Genomic DNA, 25,814 nt, shown 5'->3' with positions numbered 1-25,814 from the left:
TTGTAATGACGAACACGTTAATAACAAATTTTATTGGAGGAAAGATCCGGTTATCTAAATTTTTGAACCGGATATTCTGATATTAAAACCGATTTTGGAACCGGTTTTAAGTAACCGATTAACCGTATATGTATATCATTAGAAAGCTAATAAAATGGTCAATCAAATGACAGCAAGTAGCTGATTACAACTTTGTTGGTTACGAAGCTTTTCAAAATAAATATTGAACAAAACCAAAAACATTATAGTTTTGGATAAAATGTAGGAAAAATAAGAAATAGAACATTTTATAATTTTGCGCTATGGAAAAATTCTGAGTTAATGCGAAATTAATTCATTCTTGATGAACTTTAAGTGCGCCATAACTCAGAAGTTTGACCTATGACATAACTGCCTTTCCAGATTTATAATATTATCTTAATCGACTTTCATCGCCAAAAGAACCCAGTGATATTTTACATCAAAATCGGTTTAAGAGCGCGTTTTTTTTTTTTTTTTTGTTCTAACTTCGTAACCAACAAAGTTGTAATCAGCTACTTGCTGTCATTTGATTGACCATTTTATTAGCTTTCTAATGATATACATATACGGTTAATAGGTTACTTAAAACCGGTTCCAAAATAGGTTTTAATATCAGAATATCCGGTTCAAAAATTTAGATAACTTTCCTCCAATTCCTCCTCATTACAAGAGCTATTTATGATAAGTATTTCAGAAGCACCACAGACCAATAACGAATATACATAAAAACAAAACATAGTTTTCTGAACAAAAACCGATAAAAAGTCAAAAAGAACCATGAAAACGGGGAAATATCGATTAGTCATCAATGAGAACTGTACCTAAAATCTTCTGAACAAAATTTTTGTAGAATATTTGGATGCAGTATAATCTCGCCTTGTGGTACTTTTACTACGGTTCAAAAAATAAAGGACGAAAAGGACATGAAAGGAATTGAGTTAGAGGGATGAAATATTCTACAAAAAGATTCACCATTCGATTTGATTGAAGACATGTAATGTCAAAATAAAGCTACAATAACGGTTTAGAGAGATATAAAATTATTTGATCACAAATTAAGGGGCCAAGATTAATCCATTAATCACGCAATATCTCGGAAAGTTGACCTATGGTGAAAATTAGCTTTTGGGTTCTCAGTACACTCACCAAGCGCTTTAATCTCCAAAAGAAATTTTCCACCCACTGACTTTGAGTTCCATTTTGTAGCACAGTGTCGTTTATCGAAATTTCCCCAAAAATGTGCACTTTCTCGAGGCCATAACTACCTGAAGGAGCGTTCCAATATTTTTGCGATGTACTAGAGAGTTCTTTATTATTGTCTTGGCTACAATTGTTGTCTTTGTGTTGGATCGAAAATCTCAGTGGTTTGGTTGTTATATGCCAAAATATCCAAAAATACTTAAAACAAGTAAAAAAGTATCAGTCAGCTTTGCTGACAGAGATATACCCTCAGCCTGTGTATATTGAAACAATTTTTTTTCCAAAAATACGTATGTATTTACGGGGTTTTAAAAATGTTTAATGTATGAACCGACAAAAATGTTGATTAGGATTAAAGATCAAAAGTTTTGCGGAGGAGATATTTAAAGGAATGGATCGACATTGACAATTATGGAAGTGGATCTCCAGCCACTACATATGGTGCCATAGGGGGTTTTTACACCCTTCGGGCTGTTTCCTCAAGAAGTATGGACTTGCCCCTGAAAAAATGTTACCATCGTAATTGAGGCAGCGAATGCAAGTTGCTTCAACAAAAATCAAAGTGATTCGATAGCAGGTCTTAAAGTGAACTTATCCGAAATTTTGTGTGGGAGGTACCGGATGGAGTGGACAAATATAGTCCATATTTGAACCTGATCTATATCTAGTAGATATATTAGGATGTGTAAAGTATGGACCAATTCGGCCACTCCCTTCAAAAGTTACCGTACGAACAATTTTTCCGAACATTTTTGAAATTTTGTGGGGGAGGTACCTGAAGGAGTGGACCGATATGGCTTATCTTCGAACTTAAACTTTGTTTGGACAAAATATTACTAAGGCCAAAATTTGGACCCAATTAGCAATCAGTTGGAGAGTTACCTTGCGCTCCAACCACCCCACACTGTGTCATAGGGGTTTTGTGAAACTTTCAGGCTATTTTCTCAGGAAGTTTGGACTTGCCCCTGCTGAAACTTATACCGTTGTATGGGGGCAGTGAATACAAGTTGCTAAAACAAAAATCAAAGCGATTCGAGGGCAGGTCCTAAACTGAACTTATCCGAAATTTTGTGTGGGAGGTACCCGAAGGAGTAGACCTATTGAGTCCATATTGGAACCTCATCTAAGTCTGGTACATATTTCACGATGTGCAAAGTATGAACCAAATCGGTTATCCCCTTAAAGAGTTATCGTGCGCACAAATTTTCCGAACATTTTCGAACTTTTGTGGGGGAGGTACCGGAAGGAGTGGACCGATATAGCCCATCTTCGAACTTAAACTAAGTTTGGGCAAAATATTACGAAAGCCAAAATTTGAACCGAATCGGTTCATCGGTTCGAGAGTTATCGTGCGCTCCAGCCAGCAGATAGACAGACGGACGGGCATGGCTAGATCGACTCCAAATTGTCTGAAACACATTTTGTCCAAACATACTTGGGGTCTGAAACCATTATTTCGATGAGGCACATTTTCATCGTATCAAAGTGTATATACCCTCCTTAGCCTAAAGGCTGAGGGTATAAAAACTTCAAGTCAAAATCCGGGGGCTCGATTTTCACCGTAGACATATGGTCTAGTTGACTTTTTTGCTCAGTACAATCCCAAGAATCAGAAACTCCAGGCGCCCGTGATGGTGTTCAAATCGCCCCACTCTAATGGGCAGATATGGGTCGCCGAGAGAGACGAGATTATCATAACTTCGAGCACCAGCAGCACGTGTTAATTTATTCCAATGGTGCTCAATTGGAAATCTTAATCTTAAATCTATCTAAAATCTAATCTAAGTAAACAGTTTAGGGGGCACCCCCATCTTAAAAAATCCGACGTCGATTTCTTCCCTTTGAGTTAAAACCAGCCTAAAGCTACAAATTAAGACAAAGAAAATATTGAATTTACATAAAATTATTGATATTTTATCAAATTTTATATTTTTGCATAGTTTAACTATGAAAATTAGTATTACAGTATCATATACCCTACACCACACTGTCGTAAGAGGTATCAATAACATAATAATCTGCTAAAAAATCGACGTTAAATGGCCAACAGTTTTAATTTAGGACACTTTAAAGTTGTTTTGATGGGTTTTTCCAACTTTAATTGTAAATTTTACGACTTTTATGACGATTTTCGCCCAAAAACTGTATGCATATTTTTCATATTTTTTACATATTCTGCATATTTTTTGCATGTTTTTGATATGACCCCAAATATCGAAAAATTGACCCTTAAAACGCTTAGATCCAAAATTTGAGTCCAATCGGATAAGACAAGCAAAAATCCGATGTCTACTCATGACCATTCATTATATTAAAAGGTTTTTTGGATAATAGGGTGCTGTCTGCAGGTAAGTTCGATTTTAAACATATAAAGTCATTTTAATGTCAGAGAAATTGTCATCACAAACCACTATACTACATGTTTCACACTTGGTGGGAGCGATCATCAGGTGTATCTTGTGCGGCAATCTCACTATGTCCCTACCTCAAATTTTTCCTTCTATATATACTGAATTTATTACCAAATTATAATTGGGAATTTAATACAACGAATTTTTAAGGTAGATGACATTGCCAGCACTAACAATCTTATTCATTTACGATTTTTGCATGGCGGACTTTATTTCCACACAGCTGCAGTTGTCTCCCACACATAGTCGTATGTAATAACTGCACTAGTTTTGGAATATGTTTATTTTTAGAACGCAACAACAACAACCATTTGGTTGCTATTTTCATGTTGGAACGTTTTTAAGCATGTCTCAGCTAATTTCATTTGATGTTTACCTGTTGAGGTGATGATGATCATGGGCTTTAAGTTTGTTAGTTTTCTCTTTCGAGACGAGCTAATTCATCTTTTTTTGTAAATGAAAAAGAATATCAGAGAAATTGTCATCACAAACCTCTACACTACATGTTTCACACATGGCAATGCAAAGCTAGTCTCAAAAGAGAAAAATAACAAAATTAAAGCACATGATCATCATCGCATAAACAGGTAAACATAAAATAAAAAATATTATGACTGCTTAAGTCTGGAGTAGTCCCCCATTGGCTTAACTTCATCATTACTTTCTTTACAGAGAGTAATGTTTACAAAACGCACTGACAGCTTGCAAAATTTACTGATCGCTACCAATATCATGATTTCATCCCGGCGAAGGGAATTATCAATTGGCTTTTCAGTTTTTGAAATGATGATTTTTCTAGTGAAAACCTGAACTCTTTAAGCATCGAGTATTCTCTCTGTAAAGAAAGTAATGATGAAATTAAGCCAATGGGCGAATACTCCAGACTTAAGCAATCGTATGATTGAATCTTCTACAATAACAAAACAAACAGAAAACAACGAAGGCACGCGCAAAAGGGAATTTTTAAATAAACTCCAACAACATATTCACAGGTAACTGTATTGATGTTATTTTCAACTTACAGAAATCGATGATTTCTTAGTTGAATCGTGCTGTCAGCTTGCAAATATTTTGTTTTGGTGTTTTTCTTTTTGGAAAGCCGAAAAGTAAGAATCATTCTCATTAACATAGAATACTCGATTCTTAAAGAGTTCAGGTTTTCACTAGAAAAATCATCTTTTCAAAAACTGAAAAGCCAATTGATAATTTCCTTCGCCGGGATGAAATCATGATATTGGTAGCGATCAGTAAATTTTGCAAGCTGTGCGTTTTGTAAACATTACTCTCTGTAAGGGAAGTAATGATGAAGTTAAGCCAATGGGGGAATACTCCAGACTTAAGCAATCATATGATTGAATCTGCAACAATAACAAAATAAACAAAAAATATTATATTGTTAGGTCGAAGATCATTTAATATTAATTTTTATTAATTTCTCGTTAGAGTTGAACTGCATGATCGAAGATTTTTTTGTATATGGAAAAGATAAGCCGAGGAGATTGCCACAAAACCACCAAATTATGCTACCGGTTTCGCTCATCAGGCATATCGGTTGCTGTAGGTTCTCTTGGCAATGCTTCTAATCTTATACTTATACCGAAGTTATTGTAATATTGTAACTGCGAATATTGTAATTAAGAGACTATGAGTTTGGCTTTGAACACTAATGGGATCTATATGTTTGATACCATTCTGATGTTTAGTATACGAAATCAAGTCAAAAGAGTTCTTGCCACAAGAAAACTTCCCAACCATCAGAATTTAACATATGTACATATTTCTACTAAATGTACTCATTTTGAGAGGATTGACGTATTTTTTTTTTTTGGGATGACGACTTCTGTTTTGTTAGACAATGAAGACTATAGTTTCGGATCCGGACACATATCTCATCAGTTCCATTGTTTTTTTGCTTCTTGAACGAAAAAACTTTTTATACCCAAGCGACAATTGTTCGTTGAAATAGATAAGTGTCCGAAGAAACATTCCAATTGAGAGTTTCTTAGAGAACTCGAATCCATTTCCACCACTTCGGTGGCTACGCCAACAAGCAAAATTGTTGAGAAGCCTCTCTATCCTCAACATGTGACTGCGGGGTTTGGACCTTACTTCTTCAAAAATAAGGTTGGATTAACAGCTGCGGTGAATAGATTGATTTTTTATGTTCGCAGTTGGGTTGTATTTATTTGGACAACGTTTACTTTCAACAAGACGGCTCTACGTACCACACAAAAATATAACCATTGCTCATTTACGGGAAAAGTTCACAATTGACCACCGAGGTCTTGTGATTTAACACCACCTTTGGGGTCTAATTATGTCATTCGATCGAGTATTCGCTCGTGAATTAATAAGTCGAACTATGAAAACCTATTCGCGCCACCAACAACAACGTTTTAATGAACGTGCCAAAACAACCGTACAATTATTAAGGTAACAAATTTCATGGAAAGTTTTAGTTATGTTCCCCCTAACGAATGTTTTTTTTAAAAGACCAGTAGTAATATATGGATTCTATTTTCAAAATATCAGCTGCATCTTTCCTCATCTTTGAAACTTGTTCCCAAAATACTGAGGATACCTTTCAGGGTGTTTTTGTCATTTTTTCAAATGGGCAGGTGATGCATTTCAGCTTTTTAAATATATAGTAGACATTGTGCTGTTCAGTTACATGAAGGGTACGTCGAAATGTGGCCCTCAATGTAAAATTTCGAAAATTCAGCCATTTTGATTGATTATTACGGCTAGAACCTTAAAAATACCGAATATTGAGCGGTACCAATTTATGGGGACAACATCAAAGGGTGGACCTATATTAATCGACAATTTTCTGGAGTAAGCATACCTCCAGGAAAGATTAAGTGGCATTTCGGCCATTTCGAGTTAATAATTTATATAAAACTTTCAAAATTCCGAAAATCGCCGGTACCATTATATGGGGACCCTATCAAAACGTGGACGCAATTCAAAAAATTTTTGCAATAAGGTTTTCTAACAGTAGGGTATACCGTAAGCCAAATTTTAGCCAATTTCATTGAAAGATGTGGTCAACACCCCCAAAATGCTAGAAATCATGGGGTACCGATCTATGGGGGCTATACCTAAAGTTGGACCAATGCACACTGGTCCCAACCTGCGACAAAAATCGAAAAATCTATATCAGCAAATCTTTGCGACAATTCAGCAAATTGTCTCTAAACATATCATATTTTAATATTCCAGCACTGTTTTTGTAATTAATAAGGGTATTTAACAAAACAAAATAGAAGAAGTTGACATTTACGTGTGATCTCTTAAAAACTTAAAAAAACATCAGTGAGGTTGTGACTACTTACAAGGCAAGTAACTCAAAATTGAAAGGATAAAATTATTTTTTTCGGTATGGAAGTTTTAGTACAAGGTTTTTTAATTACTTTTACATAAAAATTTGTACACATTATTCGCATAAAATGTGATGGAAATCACATTTTTATAATACTTTTTTCTGAATTTTTTTTCCAAGTCCTAAAAATTGAAGTTGAGTTTTACTAACTTCGCCATCCTTCGCCACTCTCCAAATTTTTTGAAGAATGTTCAAAATAGTGTCAAGTTTACAAAAAATTTGGTTCCAGCTGCATATATTTGCATTTCCGTGTGTGACATTAAAAATACTGACGATGACTCTGGTCGTTTCAATGAATATGCCGTATTGCTGTATTCTCAGTTTCTTCTTTGTTTTGTGTTTTAATTGTTTGTTTTGGTTTTTTCTTTAAAGATTTATACATTTTTGTTTTGGGAACTACTTAGGAGTGTTTTTTTTTACATTTGTATATTTTTGATATATGTATGCAATGTTGATTTTTTTTTCTATTTGTGTTGCTAAACTAACCTTTACTGAAATTTTCTTATTGATATATGCACAGGAAGTATTTTTGGCCGCTCTTCCCATACTATATCTATATCAAACTACATCTATATCAAAACGTGTACCGATATAGTCTGTTTGCAATACAAACATTCTAGGAGTAATATGAGCTTCTGTACCAAATTATAAAGCTCATGAATATGGCGAGCTGTATCTTGATTTCAACAGACAGACGAGTGTCGTTTCTTAACGGAGACCGTTGAATATGTATGTTATCAATGGAATGACAATATTATGAGGATCGAATAAAAATGAAGACTTTTGTTTTTATTAGAAAAATGGTTTGTAACTCTTTGGTGACATCTTCGGAAAAATTTTTTAGAATTTTTTTGTTATTATGTTACAGCTGTACCTAACTCACGACGGGACGTACACAAAATTCACCACCCTACCACACAACGCTCCCTGGACTCCCTATTACCCAAACACGTAATAACCGAAATCACATTTAAATTTTATTTATATTCGAACCAGATGTTCGAATATGAAGTGTCGAACGCATTTATAATAAAATTATTCTTGTTGTAATTTCTAAACAACATAATAAATTTTTGAATTAACATATTCAAAATTTTACGATACCCTGGCACAAACGTACTCAGTACGGTTTGGTTTTGGCCGAAAAGTTTGTAGCTCATCAAAATAATGGTACCAAAATAAATGTCTCGACGAGCTGAGTCGATCTGGCTAAGTGTTTCCGTCAGTCTGTTTGGTGATTGTCGGATCATATCAAGGGATCGGAATGGGCAAAAAACTTCTGTGGCGAAAACGTAATGGTTTTATTCTTATTCGAATATCTCCGCTTCTATTCGAAATGAAATGATAATGAAAGTAGAAAACTTCACCTTTAACCAGAGATATCCCAATAGTCGTTAATCCAACCCTATTTTTCATTTTTGGGATTTTAATTGTAATGACAAATATCACATTTTAGGTTGGGGACCTTCCAAAAGCAAAGCCTGACAATGAATGTAGAAAATCTTACCTTTACAATGATGTAAAGTAGGTTGGCGTATGTGTTCAAACAACGGAGATATCGCAATAATCGGAAATACGTCCTATTTTTATACCCTACACTGAGGTAACGGGAATTATGTCTTTGCGCATTTGTATGTAACATGCTAAAGGAAACAAACTAGACTCATAGTTCCTTTTGGGGATATACATATAATCACTTCCTGAGTCGATTTATGCATGACCGTCCATCTGTTCATGTATTTTTGTTAGCAACATACAGGTTGCATTTATTGTCCGATTCAGCTGAAAATTGGGGAATATAATTTTTTTAGCCATAGGAAGAACACTATTGCTTTTGGTAAAAATCGGTTCAGATTTAGATATAGCTCCCATATATATTTTCGGCGGAAAACACGCAATATAAGTCCGATTTCGATGAAATTTGGAATGTGTGACTGAATTCGGCCTAGAAATAAATGTGCCAAATTATATTGAAATCGCTTCAGATTTGGATATAGCTCCCATATACATTTTACGTATTTGCTGCACCAAACACGCTATATATGACCGATTTCTATGAAATTTGGAATGTGTCACTGAATTCGGCCAAGGAATAAATGTGCCAAATTATATCGAAATCGGTTTAGATTTGATTATAGCTCCCATATATATTTTCGGGCGATTTGAGGTATTTGATGAACCAAACACACTATATCTATCCAAATTTGATCAAATCTGGAATGTGTGACGGAATGTGGTCCAGAAATAAGTGTGCCATATTATTTTGGAATCGGTTCAGATTTCGATATAGCTCCCAATATATATTTTACATATTCACAGTGGTGTAGGGTATCATATATTCGACCGACTTTAATCCTTTCCTTACTGGTTTTCATTTGTTGATTTCAATTGTAATGGCAAATATACCAGCTTTGGATGGACGTATTTCGACAAAGTGTGAATATTAAAGAAGACATACTGAGCTTTCAATTGGTCCGAATTGCGTTAAGAAAAGTGGCTCAGGTATCCCAATTTTCAATTTGTGAAATTTCATCTCCGATGCGGATATCACCGCTTCTGTTGGACATATACCTGGTAAGCTTTAAATCAATACCAAATGTGATTATGGTCAAATATCCGAGTTTTTGCAATAGGCGATGAACTATCCCAATATTAATATTTTATTTGGCGTATTCGAAGCATGTATCCTGCTCATCAAGAAGATCAGCAAAATTAGTACCATGCCATTATTAAATTTTTGGAGATTAGACGTTGCTCACATTGGATGAAGTCGAAGAAAACATTAAACATAAATTAATACAAATTGTATCGATGTTATGGAGTTTTCAATTTTTTGAGCTTTCAGGACATAGTTTTGAAGTAATCGATGTACATTTATGAACTACATAGATGGGTTATATAGGTCTACTTCTTCCGGTACCTCTCCCACAAAAGTTCGAAAATGTTCTTAAAATTTGTGCACACGAGAGATGAAGAGAGTAACCAATTTGGTCCATACTTTGCACATCGTGAAGTTTCTACCGGTCCACTCCTTCAGGTCATCCCACACAAAATTTCGGAAAAGTCCAGGTTAGAACCTACTCCCGAATCGCTTTGATTTTTGTTGTAACAACTTGTATACACCGCCCCGCATACGACGGTACATGTGTCATCTGGGGCAAGTCCATACTTCCTGAAAAAATAGCGATTTACTCGCCTTACCGCAAATGTACAGCGCTGATTTTTAAATGAGGAATTCTCTACTAAATATGGAACGCGTCTACGAAAAATTAGGTCTGTATGTCATCTGGGGGCAGAGCTATGAATGCCTAAATTATTACGAAAATAGACGAATGAACAAAAATTAGTTACAAAAACAGGGGGTTAGACTTGCTCTCGAATCACTTTTTGTTGAAGCAACTTGCACTCGCTGCCTTTACGACGGTAAAAGATTTTTCAGGGCCAAGTCCATACTTCTTGAGAAAACAGCCCGAAAAGTGGCTGGAGAGCACGATAACTCTCGAACTGATTAACCGATTTGGTCCAAAATTTGGCCTTTGTGATATTTTGTCCAAACTTAGTTTCAGTTCGAAAATGGTTTGTCAGGAAAAAAAGTTGCGATTAGGCAGAATAAATTTTTTGAAATCTGTATCTACTATTGAATTGTGACTGTTAGAAAATCAGTGTACCACGAATAGAACTAGTTTTTGATTTATTTTGATTGCATACATCTGATTAATATTCCATTTTACAGGCCCAGACACAAGTCTACAAGGAAAAAATTCATGAACTGGAAACTAAAATAATAGAACTAACATCCGGTATGTATTCCCTTTTCAATACATTCTAGGTTTTCATTAGGTGTTTTCTAATTACGTAGGAAAACATGTCGCCGATGAGAGCAATGATCACCTAAGCGAAAAACTTGCCGAACAGTCCAAAGTTTTCGAGACCCAAATATCTGAGACACAAGACGAGTTACAACGTTTACAAGAAAATATCCAATATTTGAAGAAACAAAATGAGACACTGCAAGCGGAACTTGTGGAGAAGGACCAGTCATTGGAAAAATTCTCCCTCTCGGAATGTGGCATTGAGAATTTACGCAAAGAGTTGGCAATGGTTAAAGAAGAATCGGAGAAGGAACGGATGCAACTTCAGTCAGATTTTGCACTCAAATTGGAGGAAAAATCGCGTGAGATTCAAAATTTGCAGGACCAAGTGACGAATCTCAAATCATCAGTGGACAGTGTGGAAAGTGAACGCGCCAACTTGGAGGATGAATGTCGCATATTGCGTGAAGAGTGCAAATCCCGAGATACACAGGTTACCGATGTTTCGGCACAGTTAGCAAAATTGAGTGCGGAGTTATCAATAAAGACAGCCGAATGTGCAACACTGGATGAACTCGTTAAGGCACAACAAATCGGTAGCAGCGAAGAAAAGAGTAAACTTGAAGAGAAAATGTTGGAAATAACGAAACTGAATCAGGAAGTCGCAGCACTGCAGGAAACTAAAAACGCTCTGGAGTCAAATTTGCAGAAAGCTACCGATGAAATTAAGAAGCTGGCGGAATTGCAAAGCAGTATCGAGAGTAAGTTGAAAGACGCCCTTGCGGAGGATGAATCAAAGAAAACTGCCATGGACGGTTTAGAGAACACCATGAAAGATTTACGTCAGGAATGTGAGAAATTGGTAGCAGAAAATCAGCAACTACAGAATCAAATAAAAACGCTTTCATCGGATTTGGAAAAGGAGAAGTTGGCAGCCGAATCATATGCTACCAAGGCATCTGAGATGGAAAACCTTTTAACTGCAACGAACACCAACCTGGCATCCGCACAAGATACAATTGCAAAGTTACAAAACGATAGGGAAAAAGTCCAACAAAATAATGAGTTGACTGTGGCAGCCAAAACACAAGAAATTACAACACTTAAAGAGGAAATAGAGAAGTTACAAAACAAGGTTACCTCCTTGGCTGGTGAATCATCCGTGGTCGTACAACAACTGAGTGCCAAAATAACCAACCTAGAAAGCCAAAATAAAAGACTAGAAGAAGATTTGAAGAACTCCAACACCACCATCGAAGATCAACGTTTGAAATCCATTCAAAAGGATGAACTTATTGCCTCCAAGGTATCTGAACTTAAGTCCACAACAACTGCCTTGGAAAGCTCCACACATATTTTGGAAAAACTCAGAAGTGAACACGAAGCAGTACTCAATCGTAAAAAAGAATTGGAAGAAGACCTGAAGAAAAGTGAGGAACGCCATGACCAGCAACAGCTGGAATTGGGTGACCTCAAACGAAAATTGGAGAGTACAAATAGTAAGTGCGATACTCTGGCTCAACAAAATGAGGTCCTACAGCAGGAAATCATTACCGTAAGAACAACAAACACCTCGGTCCACAACGATGTTAAGAAATTAAACGATGAAATCCAGCAGAAGCAAAACGAAATTGCTGCATTGACTAGTTCCGCCAACGAGGAGCGCATCCAATTGACCGGACAACTTGAAGAGTTACAACAAAAACTATCCAACAGCATTAAAGATTTCAATGATCTAAAAGAAACGCTTCAGAAGTCCAAAGAGGACATCAGCAAAAAATCCCAACACATTACCGAACTGGAAGAGAAAACCATCAAACAGGAACTTCTGCTCAGTGATCAGCAACGCCAGCAAGAGAACCTTCAGAGCAAATACGATTCGTTGCTCAAGCAAAATGAATCGCTGCAGGCTGATCTGACGTCGCTTAGAACTTCGACTACTGACTCAAATACGGAACTCATGAAGCTGTCGCAGGACATTGCCAACAAACAAAAGGCGTTGGATGAGCTAGTGGACAAGTCAAGCACCGAACGCGCCGCTCTGGAAAGCCAGCTGCAGGCCAGCCAACAAAGAATTGATGGTATGTGCAGTCAAGTGGAGGCATTGACACAGGAACTCAAAAATGTCACTGAGGAAAGCTTTAGTCGTTACGAACAACTCAAGCAAGCCGAGGAAAAATGTGGCAAACAGGAATTGGATATGGCCGATCTTCAACGTAAGCTCGACAGTTTTGTAAGCAAATGCGAAAATCTCGAAGAACAGAATAAAACGTTGCAAAGCGACTTGAACACTTTACGTCAAGGTTCTGCCGGATCAAATGCCGAAATCGTTAGACTAACTGAAGAGTTGTCACAACGCCAAAAACAACTTCAAGAACTTGCCGATAAAACAAACAATGAACGTCTATCGGTAGAATCACAACTGCAAGAGGCTAGGCAAAGTGTAGAAAGTCAACAGCATGAAATCGAGACCCTACGCAACCAGCTAAAAACTTTAGAAATAGCTAAAGAAGAGCAAGCTCAAAACTTTGAAATTACGAAAAAGGAGATCGAGGCCAGGACACAAGCCGAAATTAAAGAAATAAAAGATGTTGAGGGAGCAAAACAAAAGTCCATCATTGAGAGTTTTGAAGCACAACTAAAAAATTCAGAGCAATCTAAGTCTTCGTTGGACGAAGCAATTTCCAGTCTTCAGAAACAAATACAACTATTACAGGATGAATTACTCAAGTCGCAGTTGGACTTCAAGGCTAAAGAAGGCGACATGCAAAAACAAATAGCAGCTCTTAAAATCGAAAAGGACCAACTGTATTCAAGTTTACAGAAGGCGCAGAATGATGGTTCGTCAGCCGTTAGTGATTTGCAGCAAGAAAATACGAGACTATTGCAGAGCATAGAAAAACTAACGCAGGATCTTAAAGAAAAGGACACTCTGATGATCAAAGCCACAAGTGAGGCTGAGCAGCTACGCATTCTACAATCGAATACAAAGTCCGAACTTGACTTGGAACTGCAAAAACTTCGCAATGCCTTGGAACTGTCGTCTTCCGAATGCGAACACAAGACCAAACTTGTGGAAGAAGATAATAAAAAGATCGAAGAACTTAAGTCCATGATTGCATCCCTGAAAACCGCCAATGAAAAAATCTCCCTCACGAATGCTCAATTAGCCGAAGCTTTAGAAATTCTAGAACAAGAGAAATGTGAAACCGCCCACATATTTGAAATATTTGAAATGGAATCCGATCAAAATGTGGAGAAACTTATCGAGAAATTATCCCACATTAAAGAAGAGCTGGCCAGTACTCAGCAACAATTACGCACAAAGGAAGCTGTACTAAAGGAGAAAGAAGAAAACCTAGCTACAGCCGATCTTACCCTGCAACAAACACAAACATCACTCGATGAGGCACAATCAAATGTACTCCAAACAACTGCACAACTCAATGAAATGCAACAGGCTAACGAAGAGCTAAAGCGGCTGCTGGCGGAAATGGAAGAGAAGCTAAAAGAACAAAAATCTTTCGATCAACAACTTGAAGAGTATAAGAAAATAATCGATGAAATGGATGAAACATCAACGGAGAAGAACGTACAATTGCAACAGATGCAGTCACAGCTTACGCAACTACGACAGGAACAGTCGAAGGGGGTGGAAAGAGAACAAATCCTTAGCACCGAATGTGCCACATTGCAACGGAAATTAGAAGTTTTGGAAATGGAAAAAACTAAGGAGATAGTAGCACTAAAGCAGCGCATTAGCGATCTACAGTCCATTAGCAATCTGAAACAAAATGGCACAGGCGATAGTTCAGCTCAGGGGGTGAGTTTTTTTTTGCCATAGCATATGTATGTTTGTGCGTAACAAAGTGTTTTTAATATTCTCATGTTTTATTTCCAGGATGCAGAAAATGGTGACAGTGCTGCTCAAATTAGTTTCCTTAACTCAATTATAGCTGATATGCAAAAGAAAAATGATACATTAAAGGCCAAAATTGAAGCACTGGAAGCATTGCCCACGGACTATACCAAGTAGGTTTTGCAGAATGAAAGCGTTATTAGATTGCATTCAGTAGTTTTAATGCTACCCTAACACACCAAAAATATTAAAAGCACACGGTGCTCTTGAAGCAACTTTAAATGGAAGGTGGGAAGTTTTTGCGCATTCCGAAACTACAATGTTCATAGATGAGAAAAATCAAAAAACAAAAAAATCGACAGTCTCAAACCGGGAATATCTGAAAACTAAGACGTTTTATGAGTTTTTTAGTTCACCAGGATGGACTGCCGTCAATTACAATAAATATTGCCTACAGAATAACTCGATCAGGAGGGTTGCCAGATCAACTAAAAAAGTACCAGGTCTTATTAACAGTAAACTGGACCTCCTAGGCTCACAATCAGGTCTTAAAGGTGGTTTATTTAACTGAAATCGAATTGAGGAATAAGGACATTCTCTAAAACAAACGAAAATATAAGCAAGAAGTACAAAAATCGCTTAGAAATGCATTATTATGCCACAATATTACTTTAGAGTACACGAAATGTCTCCAGTAGGTCTAAGTAAGCATTTCTGAAAATTGTAGAAATCTGTACCCCACACATTCCTAAGAAATATTAGTTTCCAAATGCGCTACTTCCGACTGTTTCATGAAATATTATTATCTCTCAATTAATTTAGAGTTAAATAAACGACTTATAGGCCCTGGTTGTGGGCCCGTTTACCGTTAATAAGACCAGGTACTTTTTTAGTCAATCCTCCTGATCGAGTTATTCTGTAGAAAAAGTGTCTCAAGATTTGCAATCTGACACCAATTTTGTGCTTTTTATAAAGTACAATAACTAAAAAAACGCAAAGAATTAAGCAAGGGTCAGCTTTAATGAACTATACAAGAAGTCCGACCTTAAATAACGGCATTAAACCCCCAAAATTATTTTTTTCTCTAAAATATATCTCAGACACCAAAACTATAAAATGTACAAATTTTGCTGCTGATTCCATAAATTGTACGGTAACACACATATTTCCTTGGGGTGTATGTAAACTTATGTCCACATCATTTTTTGTTTTTTTATAAAATTTACCGTTATTAATGGAATATTCTTTTGTTGTATTAAATATTGTGTATTAGCGAGAAAAAAACTGTATACTTTGAATTTCAGAAAAATCATTACTTACCCTATAACCCGAAATTTATGGGCTGTATGTAAACTTTTGTCCCTGACTGTATATAGATTTAAGTTGGGAAATTGCAGCCATGGCACTGAGAACCTATGAACATTGTAGTTTCAGAATCCGCAAAAACTTCCCAGGTGTAAGTACCTTTTATTTAAGGTTGCTTCAAGAGCACCGTGAGCAGTATATACTTATGTGCATGGTAGAATAAAGTAAAGGTAGGCCACAGCTAACAGCTGATTACATTTTTTTCTTTTTATGGCCTAATCTGTCAAAATCCGTAGCCCTGTTCCTTTACGTTCAAGAATCTTCAAGTTTTACAACTTTTTACTCGAAAAGCGTTCCTTTACTTCAGACACAATACAATTCATATGGGAGCAGTTTTCAACTTTTACTACTTTTGCCGGTTTTACCATTTTCAGAAGTAAAGGAACAGACCACGTGTTGACATTTTGTACTGTTTTTGACATTATGCAATCATAAAGGTAGATGCATTGCTGAATTGTTTCAACAAAAAACTTCTGCTATAACACTATCCCCCATTATTACAAGTCTTCTTTTGTTATAGTTTGGATTTACCGAACAGATTTATAGCGTTCAGGTTAACTCAAAGTTAAAAGTGATGATTGAATTCCAAGGGGGATCTTCTTGGTATTACCTTTCAATGCAAAAATTATATTTTTAATGCCTCCAAATTGGTTTATTTTGCGTTTTCAAATTCATCAGATAGTAAAAGAACACATATAATAATGGCCCTATATCTTAAAATTGAAAACAAGGACAAAAAATGTGTATTCGCGTGACAAAATAAAATTGTTGATTTTTTCAGCAAAACTTACGAATGAACGATTTATCAAATATTGATATTAATTTAAATTTGTTCCAAAAGTACGGGAATGTAAAAATTACAATTTTTGTAAAAATTCTGCTGACATTTATCTGCAAATCGGATGCCAGCAATCACGATGTCAGATTAGCCAAACTTGTCAAGTAGATAATAAGTGAATGAAATTATTCACTGTCATAAGTTTGGGAAGAACTTTTGCTATTTTTGGAACACTTTTCCAACAAGAATATTCTGGAGCCTAGCTAAAGACATTTTTTACTCTATTTGGCACATTTAACATATCAAAAGTGAAGCTCTAAGTTCCATATGTTTTTGTAAAACGGGATAGCTATGCAGATACATCTACCATTATTATTGTACCATGCCATTTGACGTTTTAAGCCATGGCTGCAGGGTAGCATTTTTCAGTGATTTTCAAACCTGGCCTACCTCTACTTTATTGTACCATGCTTATGTGTTTTATTTTAAATGACTACAAATACACGTATTTCTATGAACCCTTTGTTGTGTTCATAAATGCAGTGTTGCATTCATCGTATGCAATATTTTCGAAACCAGGGACGCGACTCTAAACTATTTTTTTCGAAAGCCTTCTCCCATAAATCTGCAATTTTCAATATGCATAATACGTAATAATATTATAAATATACCACAATTACATCGGCGACTTGCTTTGAAAAGAATACATCCTATAATTCATCCGAAATTGGTATTTTTTGAGAACATATTATTTTCAATGTTTAGTTGCAATGCATAATCGAGCCATAATGTCAATCACGTTGACCAGTAAAGTTTCGACGGTCAGAGTCGATGCCATACAATGCAATTCAGGGACTATTCCGATTTGGCTGGATGAGTGACTGCAATAACAGGAATTATGTTGCTTTATGCTGACCAAACATCATCTCCATTGCGTCCTCGTCTTCGCCGACGGATAACATAGCGACTTGATCCCACGGCCGCGGGTTGTTTGTATCAAATTTACCCGAAACCAAAAGCGTTTAGGTCAGCGGCTGCCAGCCCCGCATCATACCTATGATGTTACAACAGATCCGAAGATTCTTCTTGTACAGCAACACAATGGCATGCAATAGTTGCTGTACTTGCTCAGGTTTTACCATGAGAGCCATTCTTATCACAATATGGTGGAGCAGCCACATTTATAGAACTGGAGATAGATCCAGTTGTTGTTGTTACAACAACAGCGTCTCACATTGCTATACCACCCACAAAATCTACAGCCACTCTGTTCACCACATGGACAGCGCAGTTTGGACGTGAGTTGAATGTCGTGGTCGACGGTAGCAGAATTCCGACCACAAACTGCCATAAAATTTTAGCGGTCACATTCGACACTACATTCACGTCGTGCGCACACGCCACAGCTATCTGCGACAAGTTGAAAAGTAGGAACAAGGTCCTCAAGACCCTGGCCGGCAGCACTTGGGGTGCAGATAAAGAAACCTTGTTGACCACATATAACGCGATAGATCGGTCTGTGGTAAGCTATGCGGCTCCAGTCTGGTCCCCGAGATTGTGTGATTCGAACTGGAAAAAGATTCAAACTTGCCAGAATGCCGCCCTGAGAACAGCGACAGGGTGCCTCCTCAAATCTTCAGTGGACCATCTACATGAGGAGGCAAAAATTCTTCCTGTAAGGCAACACAATGAGATGCTTTCGTTGCAGTACCTGCTTGGATGTTATCGTGTGAGCCATCCCAATCACCATCTTGTGGGTAGGCCCGGCCCATTCAGGGAGATCAGGAAGGATATCCATGCTCTAGAGGGAGAGGTCCAACGATACAGGAGAGAACCCCTAGATCAACAAGCATATCAAGCAGGATTGAATAGCATTCACACGGACGCAGTTGCCAAGGCCTTAAGCAATTATAGTGTGTATTAGGGTAACCCTAGTACTACCACAAAAAATTTTCAAGGAAAACATCAAAACGCACAGGCGCAAGTTCATCAGGAATATTCTAACAAGAATTTTCAAGAAATCTTCAGCGATCAACACTCACACTAACAACAGTTTGCAGTCTCACATATACAACAATTTTCTTTCAGCTCAACACACACACCATAGCAACGTGGGAAATTTCATCATTTTTGCAGCTCACACATACAGACATACGACGGCAGCGTCTCTAACAAAATTGTAACGGCTGAAAACACAGACTCTAGAAAAATTACTTGCACAGCAGCAAGAGCAAATAGCAAAGCAGCAGGAACAATTTGCGCAACAACATGAATTACTAAATAAACTCACACAAATCATCGCTGGACAACAAGGTGCAAACGCAGTTTCATCATCAGTTCCAGGTGGAGAATCATCAGTGGCAAAAGCCCACCTCATGGAATCTTTAGCTAATTCCATGACGGATTTTCACTATGAGCCTGACAGTGGTTTATTATTTGAATCGTGGTACAATCGTTTCAAAAACATCTTCGAAAGGGAAGCAAGTGCATTGGGCGATGCAGACAAAGTAGGACTTTTGTGGAGAAAAATGTCCAATCACATTCATGAACGATTCAAGAATTTCGTGTTACCAAAACAACCCCAAGAACTTTCATTGCCAGACACAATCAAACATCTTACAAAGCTATTTGGCCGAACAGAAACACAAGTAAGTCTACGTTATAAGTGTCTCCAAATCACAAAGATGGAAAATGAAGATTTTAAAGAATACGCTAGTCGTGTCAATCTTCAGTGTGAACTTTTTAAACTGGATGACTTTACTACAGACCAGTTCAAGTGTTTAATTTTCATACTTGGTCTTAAATCATCACAAGACAGTGACATCAGAATCCGTTTATTAAGGCATCTCAATGAAAGTAAGGAAGTAGTCAACCTAGAAAAGCTAGTTGATGAAACACAAAGCATTTTGGATTTGAAAAGTGACACAGCACTAATTGAGGGAAGTCAAAAACAGTGCAACAAAATTGGTAAGCCTCAACAAAAACAAAAGATACCAAAAACAGCATGTTGGTATTGTGGAGATATGCATTATGCTAAGTATTGCCCCTACTCCAAGCATAAGTGTACAAAATGTCAACAGATTGGTCACAAAGAAGGATTTTGCAACAGCATGCACAGGCAGAGCAAATCAAATCACAACAGCGACAAACATAAACAAAGCAAAACCAATCATGATCAAAACTCAGAACAGAACAATGTGAGTCATCAGAATTTTAACAACAACAAAACAAAATTCAGCACAAAAACAGTATCTACAACAGATCCAGTCAAAACCAAGCAGGCAAGAATATATGCTACAGTGAGTATTAATTCAAAGCAAGTGAAACTACAGTTGGACACGGCATCAGACATTACCATAATTTCTAAATCAACGTGGAAAAGAATCGGAAAGCCGGATGCATTTGAAACCACAGACACCGCCGAAGATGCAGGTGGCAATAAACTCACATTTTTTGCAAAACTTTTTCCAATAGAAGTGTCCGTTGCAGGAAAATCAAAAATTGTGCATTGTTACATTTCAAATTTGGAATCATTAAATGTCCTAGGCATAGATTGGATTGAGAAATTTAATCTATGGGATATTCCAATAGCAAAATGGTGTCATCAGATCAAGTTCACAGGAACTAAGTCATTGAACAATGTTTATCAAGTACTCAATGCTCACTTTCATCCCAGCCCAAATAGGCAAGTCAAAAAAGCACTCAAAAAAAGGGAAGAGGAAGGAGCGACCGCAAAAGCATCTTCCAGAAGAAAAACTCACAACGTATTCAACGTTCATAAAAATCTATGTTCAGCAGTCATGGACAGAAATCAGAAAAAGGAAAGTCAGTATAATTCCAAACACGGAAGTCGCATCAAGGTACATGCAGATCAACTTCAAACAAAAATAGGCGATACTTCTGCTTCATCAAACAAATTATCACCTTTGGACATATTACTTCGAGAATTCAACATTAAATTGCCGTATACAGATTCTACAGCATATCAACCAGAATCATCCACAGAAGACAACCAGTTGAAGTAATATCCAGAACCCAGGTTCAAACTTAAAAGGGGAGATATTAGGGTAACCATAGTACTACCACATAAAATGCAACAATCTGGCAGCATCATAGCAGTGTTGCATGCATCAGTAGTTTTAAGTTATTATCTCTCTCTACTCATTGTCAGTACACAGTCAGTTAGTTACTTTGCAACCACCAATTAATAGACATCTCATCTGTACATATTTCGTCATATTTCATTGTTCTTCATAATTAATATTTTTTTTTTCAACTCATAAAACAACTTAAAGTTTTATTCAATAAATGAATCGATTGTTATGTTTAAACATCGTCTTTCATTCAATCGACCACCTCCATAAGAACATAACAGTGTGAATAAAGTACTCGGAGTACATCCTCCATCTATCGCAGCTGAGGAGCGTCAGCTGCCACGACAAACTAGAGTAGTTTTGGCTCAACTACGCTCGGGATATTGCAGTCGCCTAAATTCTTATTGGGTGGAAATCGATCGCGCCGTGAAAGACATATGCCCAGTATGCGGCATGGGCCCGCACGACACACAACACCTTTTTAACTGCCCCGCCAAACCTACCCATCTAACTCCAGTGGATCTGTGGCTACATCCCATCGAAGCAGCCACTTTTCTGGAACTGGAGATAGACCCAGAGCCAGATTGAACAGAGGAACGAACAAATAAACATAACAAAAACACTGTTACAACAACAACATTGCTACACCAGTACCTGACAGTGCATATTTTTTGATATGGGTTCCATATCAAGATTGTTGCAACTGTATTACTATTCTGTAACTTTTATCGATTGAAAATTTGTTAAAATTTCCTTTGTTTTTGTGACAACTACAAAACAAACAAATGAAATTGTTGTAAAATAAACAATGAGTAAAGTTGTTAAAAAGGTTACTGAATAGGGGGGCTGTAGGTCAATACTGTAGGCCTATTCTGTAACTTTTTAACAACTTCACTCATTGTTTATTTTTCGAAAATATCTTTTGTCTGTTTTTGTTATAATAACAAAAGAAATTTAAACAATGTCGATTGTTGTTAAAAGTTGCAGAATATGCCTACTGTAAACTTTAACAACTATCGATATTGTTTAAATTTCTTTTTATTTTGTAACAACAATAAAACAAACATGAAATTGTTGTAAAATAAACAATGAGTATAGTTGTTAAGAACTTATAGAATAGGTGGCCTATTGAAAAACAAAATAAAAATTTAAAGTATATTGATAGTTGTTTAAAGTACAGAATAGCCCTACTAGGGGCATATTCTGTAATGTTCCAGCTCCTACTGATACAATACAACCTAATTTCGTAGACGAGCCTGGATGCAGAGTTGTAGAATTAGGGAAGTCACGCTTAGAATTAACAGGTTGAGAGACTAGCTAGATTTAATGAAGAACTGTGACTTAAGTAATGGAACTAGAAAACTGTCAACCGTCAAATAATTTTCCAATCCTAATAGGGGGAATGATCAGCAATGTGTTTTCTGAACGCAGCCCGATTAAAGATTTAGTTTTGTTTTCTTCAATTTTCTTCAAACAACTTTTTAATTATTTCTTTCAGGCCTCATGCTTTTGACCTGATAGCTAAACGTAAACCAGCACCTCGTGTATTTTGTGATATTTGTGATGAATTTGACAAACATGAAACCGAAGATTGTCCACTGCAGGCTTCCGATGACAGACCCTACACACCACCACCCAGAGCGGAAAGAAACAATAATGAAGCGAAGGAAAGAAAATTACCAGAACCAAGAAAGTATTGTGAATCGTGTGAAGGTATAACCGTTTTAAAATATTTAACCATTTGTCCCCTTCTAACTTCTACGAATTTCATTTCAGTTTTTGGACACGAAGCCGGAGAATGTGATGATGAATGTTACTAGTGTAGTGCTTGTTTTATTATCAACTACATACACATGTATGAATCTAGTTTAATATTTATGGAAACTCTTTTTACAATCAACGTCTTCTACCAGTCCGATATACATACATACTAACATAAATGAGATATACGTTTATTTATAATTGTGTTTTTGTGAAATCTATGAAAATGTCTTGTATTTTTGTTTGATTTTTTATTTTTGTTATTGAGTTTTTATTCTTGCGATAATTTCTAAATGTAGTTTTGTAATATTAAAACAATAGATAAACATAAATTAAATTTGTTTTGTTCAGTGTGCAGCATTCTTTTCTTTCATTTTTTAATAACGAATAATTTTTATTTCAAAAAATATATTTTTAGACAAATTTCAATATAAAACGTACTAAGATAAATAGATAAAATAATAAATTCTTTTTCAAGTCATGAATATCTTCGTTCTATTTTTATTTATATCACGGCGTCTGATAAAGTGTAGCGGCATACTTGCTCTATTGAACAAATGTACTTTTATTATTTTTTTTAACCAGCCTGTGGTCTGGAGGTTCACGTTTTTACTTTTGGACCTTTCATTATTGACAATGAATATCTGTCTCGCTGTAGTTGCCTGGCGGAATTTTTTCTACAAGATTGCACCAGGGATGTTCGTTTCTATAGCATCCAATCACATCTTACTGGACCGGTATAATCTTTGCCTCCTCTGAAGTTATAATAAGACCGGTGGTTCTGTCAAGTTTGAATTGTCCTCCACTCAGCGTTGCCGACAGTTTTTGGTCGGAAATCGTCAAAAAAATCGTCAAATCGTCAATAATTTTTGGAAAATCGTCAAAAATCGTCAACATAGTCCAAAACTATGTTAGGTTGCCGCTCAATGCTAATTTTTCCATGGTTATTATGGCAATGGGACTGACTACAAAAGATATACAACTCACAGACGTAAATCTAAATTAATGTCACTAAAATATACGCCAGAAAAGCTTTCCTATTGTTATCGAGTATGCAATAATGCAGCCAGTTAAATACCCTGCCACTTTTGAACGACAGCTTTCCTCAAATATCGTATGGTTGACAGTGTGATCATTCATATTTGTTGGTCATCCACGTACGCTATGGTTGTCGGAAATAGGAAAAATTGTCATTCAAATCTGATAGATTAACTGTCCTCTTAAAGAGGACAGAAAGCTGGACTCCTACACTTTTCACAACGAGATAGACAATTTGTATACCTTAACAATAGTAAACGAAAATTTTTAACCGATATAATTCGAATGTAAGGAAATAAGCTCAAGCTACCAGTATTCCAGATATGTACCTTATTGAAGTTTGTATCCGCCAATGCAAAATTAATGTGTTTGATAGAAGTTTGCATTACTTTTATATTCAACACTCATGAACAACACTCATCAACACTCTTTTACTCTGTACATTTAGTCTTTATGTTATCATTAAACAATAAAGATCTCAAACATACCTAAATATAGCCAATCTGGCTGAAAATTGCTAAAAACATTAAAAAATGTCATAAAATCGAGATTGCAACATTATTTTCCTCAAATTCTTTCGTTGAATTTTTGTTAAAATATAGTTATTCTGTTTTATTTCATGTAATTTTGGCTTATGTGAAAAATCGTCATTTCAGGGGCATAAAATCGTCAAATCGTCGTTTTCCCATTTTGGGCCAAAAAATCGTCAAAATGACGATAAATCGTCAAATTCGGCAACACTGCCTCCACTACGTATCGCTAACGTTTACATACCATACTGTCGCCGCACGATTTGCCACAAACCGACATATTGCTTTATAGGATGTCAACAACATTCCTTTGTCCGTCCGGTTAATTGTTGGAATCGTTGGCTTTCTTGGATTTGACGTCATTTGTGATATTGTTTTGTCCTTGATGATCTTGTCGCAGGAACGCCATTGGAAATCACACCTGCTTCGCCGGATACTAATCGCTTAATCTTGAGTACATACTGCTTATGGTTGCACCAACATTTACCGCAAGTTATATTGTTCTTGTTCTTTCTCCCATAATGAACATTTGTGGTTAACTTATGGGTTTATGGACAAGGGAAATTCAAGCCCCGCATTGCGTCAATACTGTTATCTGTGCTATAAAGAGTTGATATTTTAATGCGTATTTTTCAATAAAATGCATTGTTTACATAATAATATGCCAATAGCCTAATTTATTGGCTTCCTCCGAAACGTCACAAAATGCTTTGTAAAATTTATAATGCACACGATTGCAAAATCTACCTAATGCATCAGTTTTTTTACCTGTTGCTTATTTTGCGTGTTTTAGGGGTCGATTACACTGTGCTACAGTGAAAATTTGCAGGGGTTCTAATGCATAAATTCGGTTTTGTGGGAGTCCACAGAAGACGAAAATACCTTTGGTTTCTTTGGGTCACTTCGGGTTTTGATTTTATAACGGTAAATGTAGTGAAAAAAAAAAACCAAAAAGTTGAAACACAAAAAATGCCATAACGCATTCATTTTTCAACCGATTTCGTTGGTGTTTCCCATTTTGGAAAGCCAAACTAAATTTCCTACTTGCTAACAGTAAATAATTGTACTGTTAGGTGTCGTTTACGCAGCCTAGAGCACAAGGAAAAACATTTTACTGTTTTTAATGCGTTTTTTGTCACACTTAAACCACTATTACTTAGCCATTTGTTAACCGATTTTAAAAATCTATGGCTTGTTCGAAAGGCATTACTCTCCCCTTTATAACGAAAAACAGTGTGTGCAAATCGGTTGTGGAAAATGAAGTAATGTCCGTTTAAATTTGAAAATCCAAGAAAGCCCATTTTTCACTACATTTACCGTTATAAAATCAAAACCCGAAGTGACCCAAAGAAACCAATGGTATTTTCGTCTTCTATGGACTCCCACAAAACCGAATTTGTGCATCAGAAATCCTGCAAAAAAATTTTGTCCACTTTTGTATCACAGTGTTATCGATAGCAATTATCGTTGAGTGGAGTTGTCAGTTGTCAAAATTACTTTATTTATGGCAACCATCAACTAAAGTTGCGAATATCAGTTGACGAGCCGGCTATTTTTCAGCAA

At 36.4% G+C, this 25,814-nt stretch overlaps 1 protein-coding gene across 25 annotated transcripts in view; it reads left to right on the top strand.

Annotated features, from left to right (window-relative positions):
* CLIP-190 (Cytoplasmic linker protein 190) overlaps positions 1-23,168 on the top strand; it is a 181,236-nt gene extending 158,068 nt beyond the window's left edge. For all 25 annotated transcript variants that reach the window (XM_073968963.1, XM_073968951.1, XM_073968961.1 and 22 more), the window contains 5 exons: positions 10,748-10,814; positions 10,874-14,649; positions 14,728-14,858; positions 22,421-22,635; positions 22,699-23,168. In XM_073968963.1, the coding sequence (XP_073825064.1) occupies positions 10,748-10,814; positions 10,874-14,649; positions 14,728-14,858; positions 22,421-22,635; positions 22,699-22,742 (4,233 nt within the window). In that variant the 3' untranslated portion in view covers positions 22,743-23,168. The remainder of the gene's footprint in view (positions 1-10,747; positions 10,815-10,873; positions 14,650-14,727; positions 14,859-22,420; positions 22,636-22,698) is intronic.
* The last annotated feature ends 2,646 nt before the right edge of the window (positions 23,169-25,814 follow it).

Source organism: Musca autumnalis, unplaced genomic scaffold, assembly GCF_047663935.1.
Source record: "Musca autumnalis isolate F117 unplaced genomic scaffold, ASM4766393v1 scaffold_2, whole genome shotgun sequence".
NCBI classification, from domain to species: domain Eukaryota; kingdom Metazoa; phylum Arthropoda; class Insecta; order Diptera; family Muscidae; genus Musca; species Musca autumnalis.
This window is presented reverse-complemented; position numbering and strand designations above follow the sequence as displayed.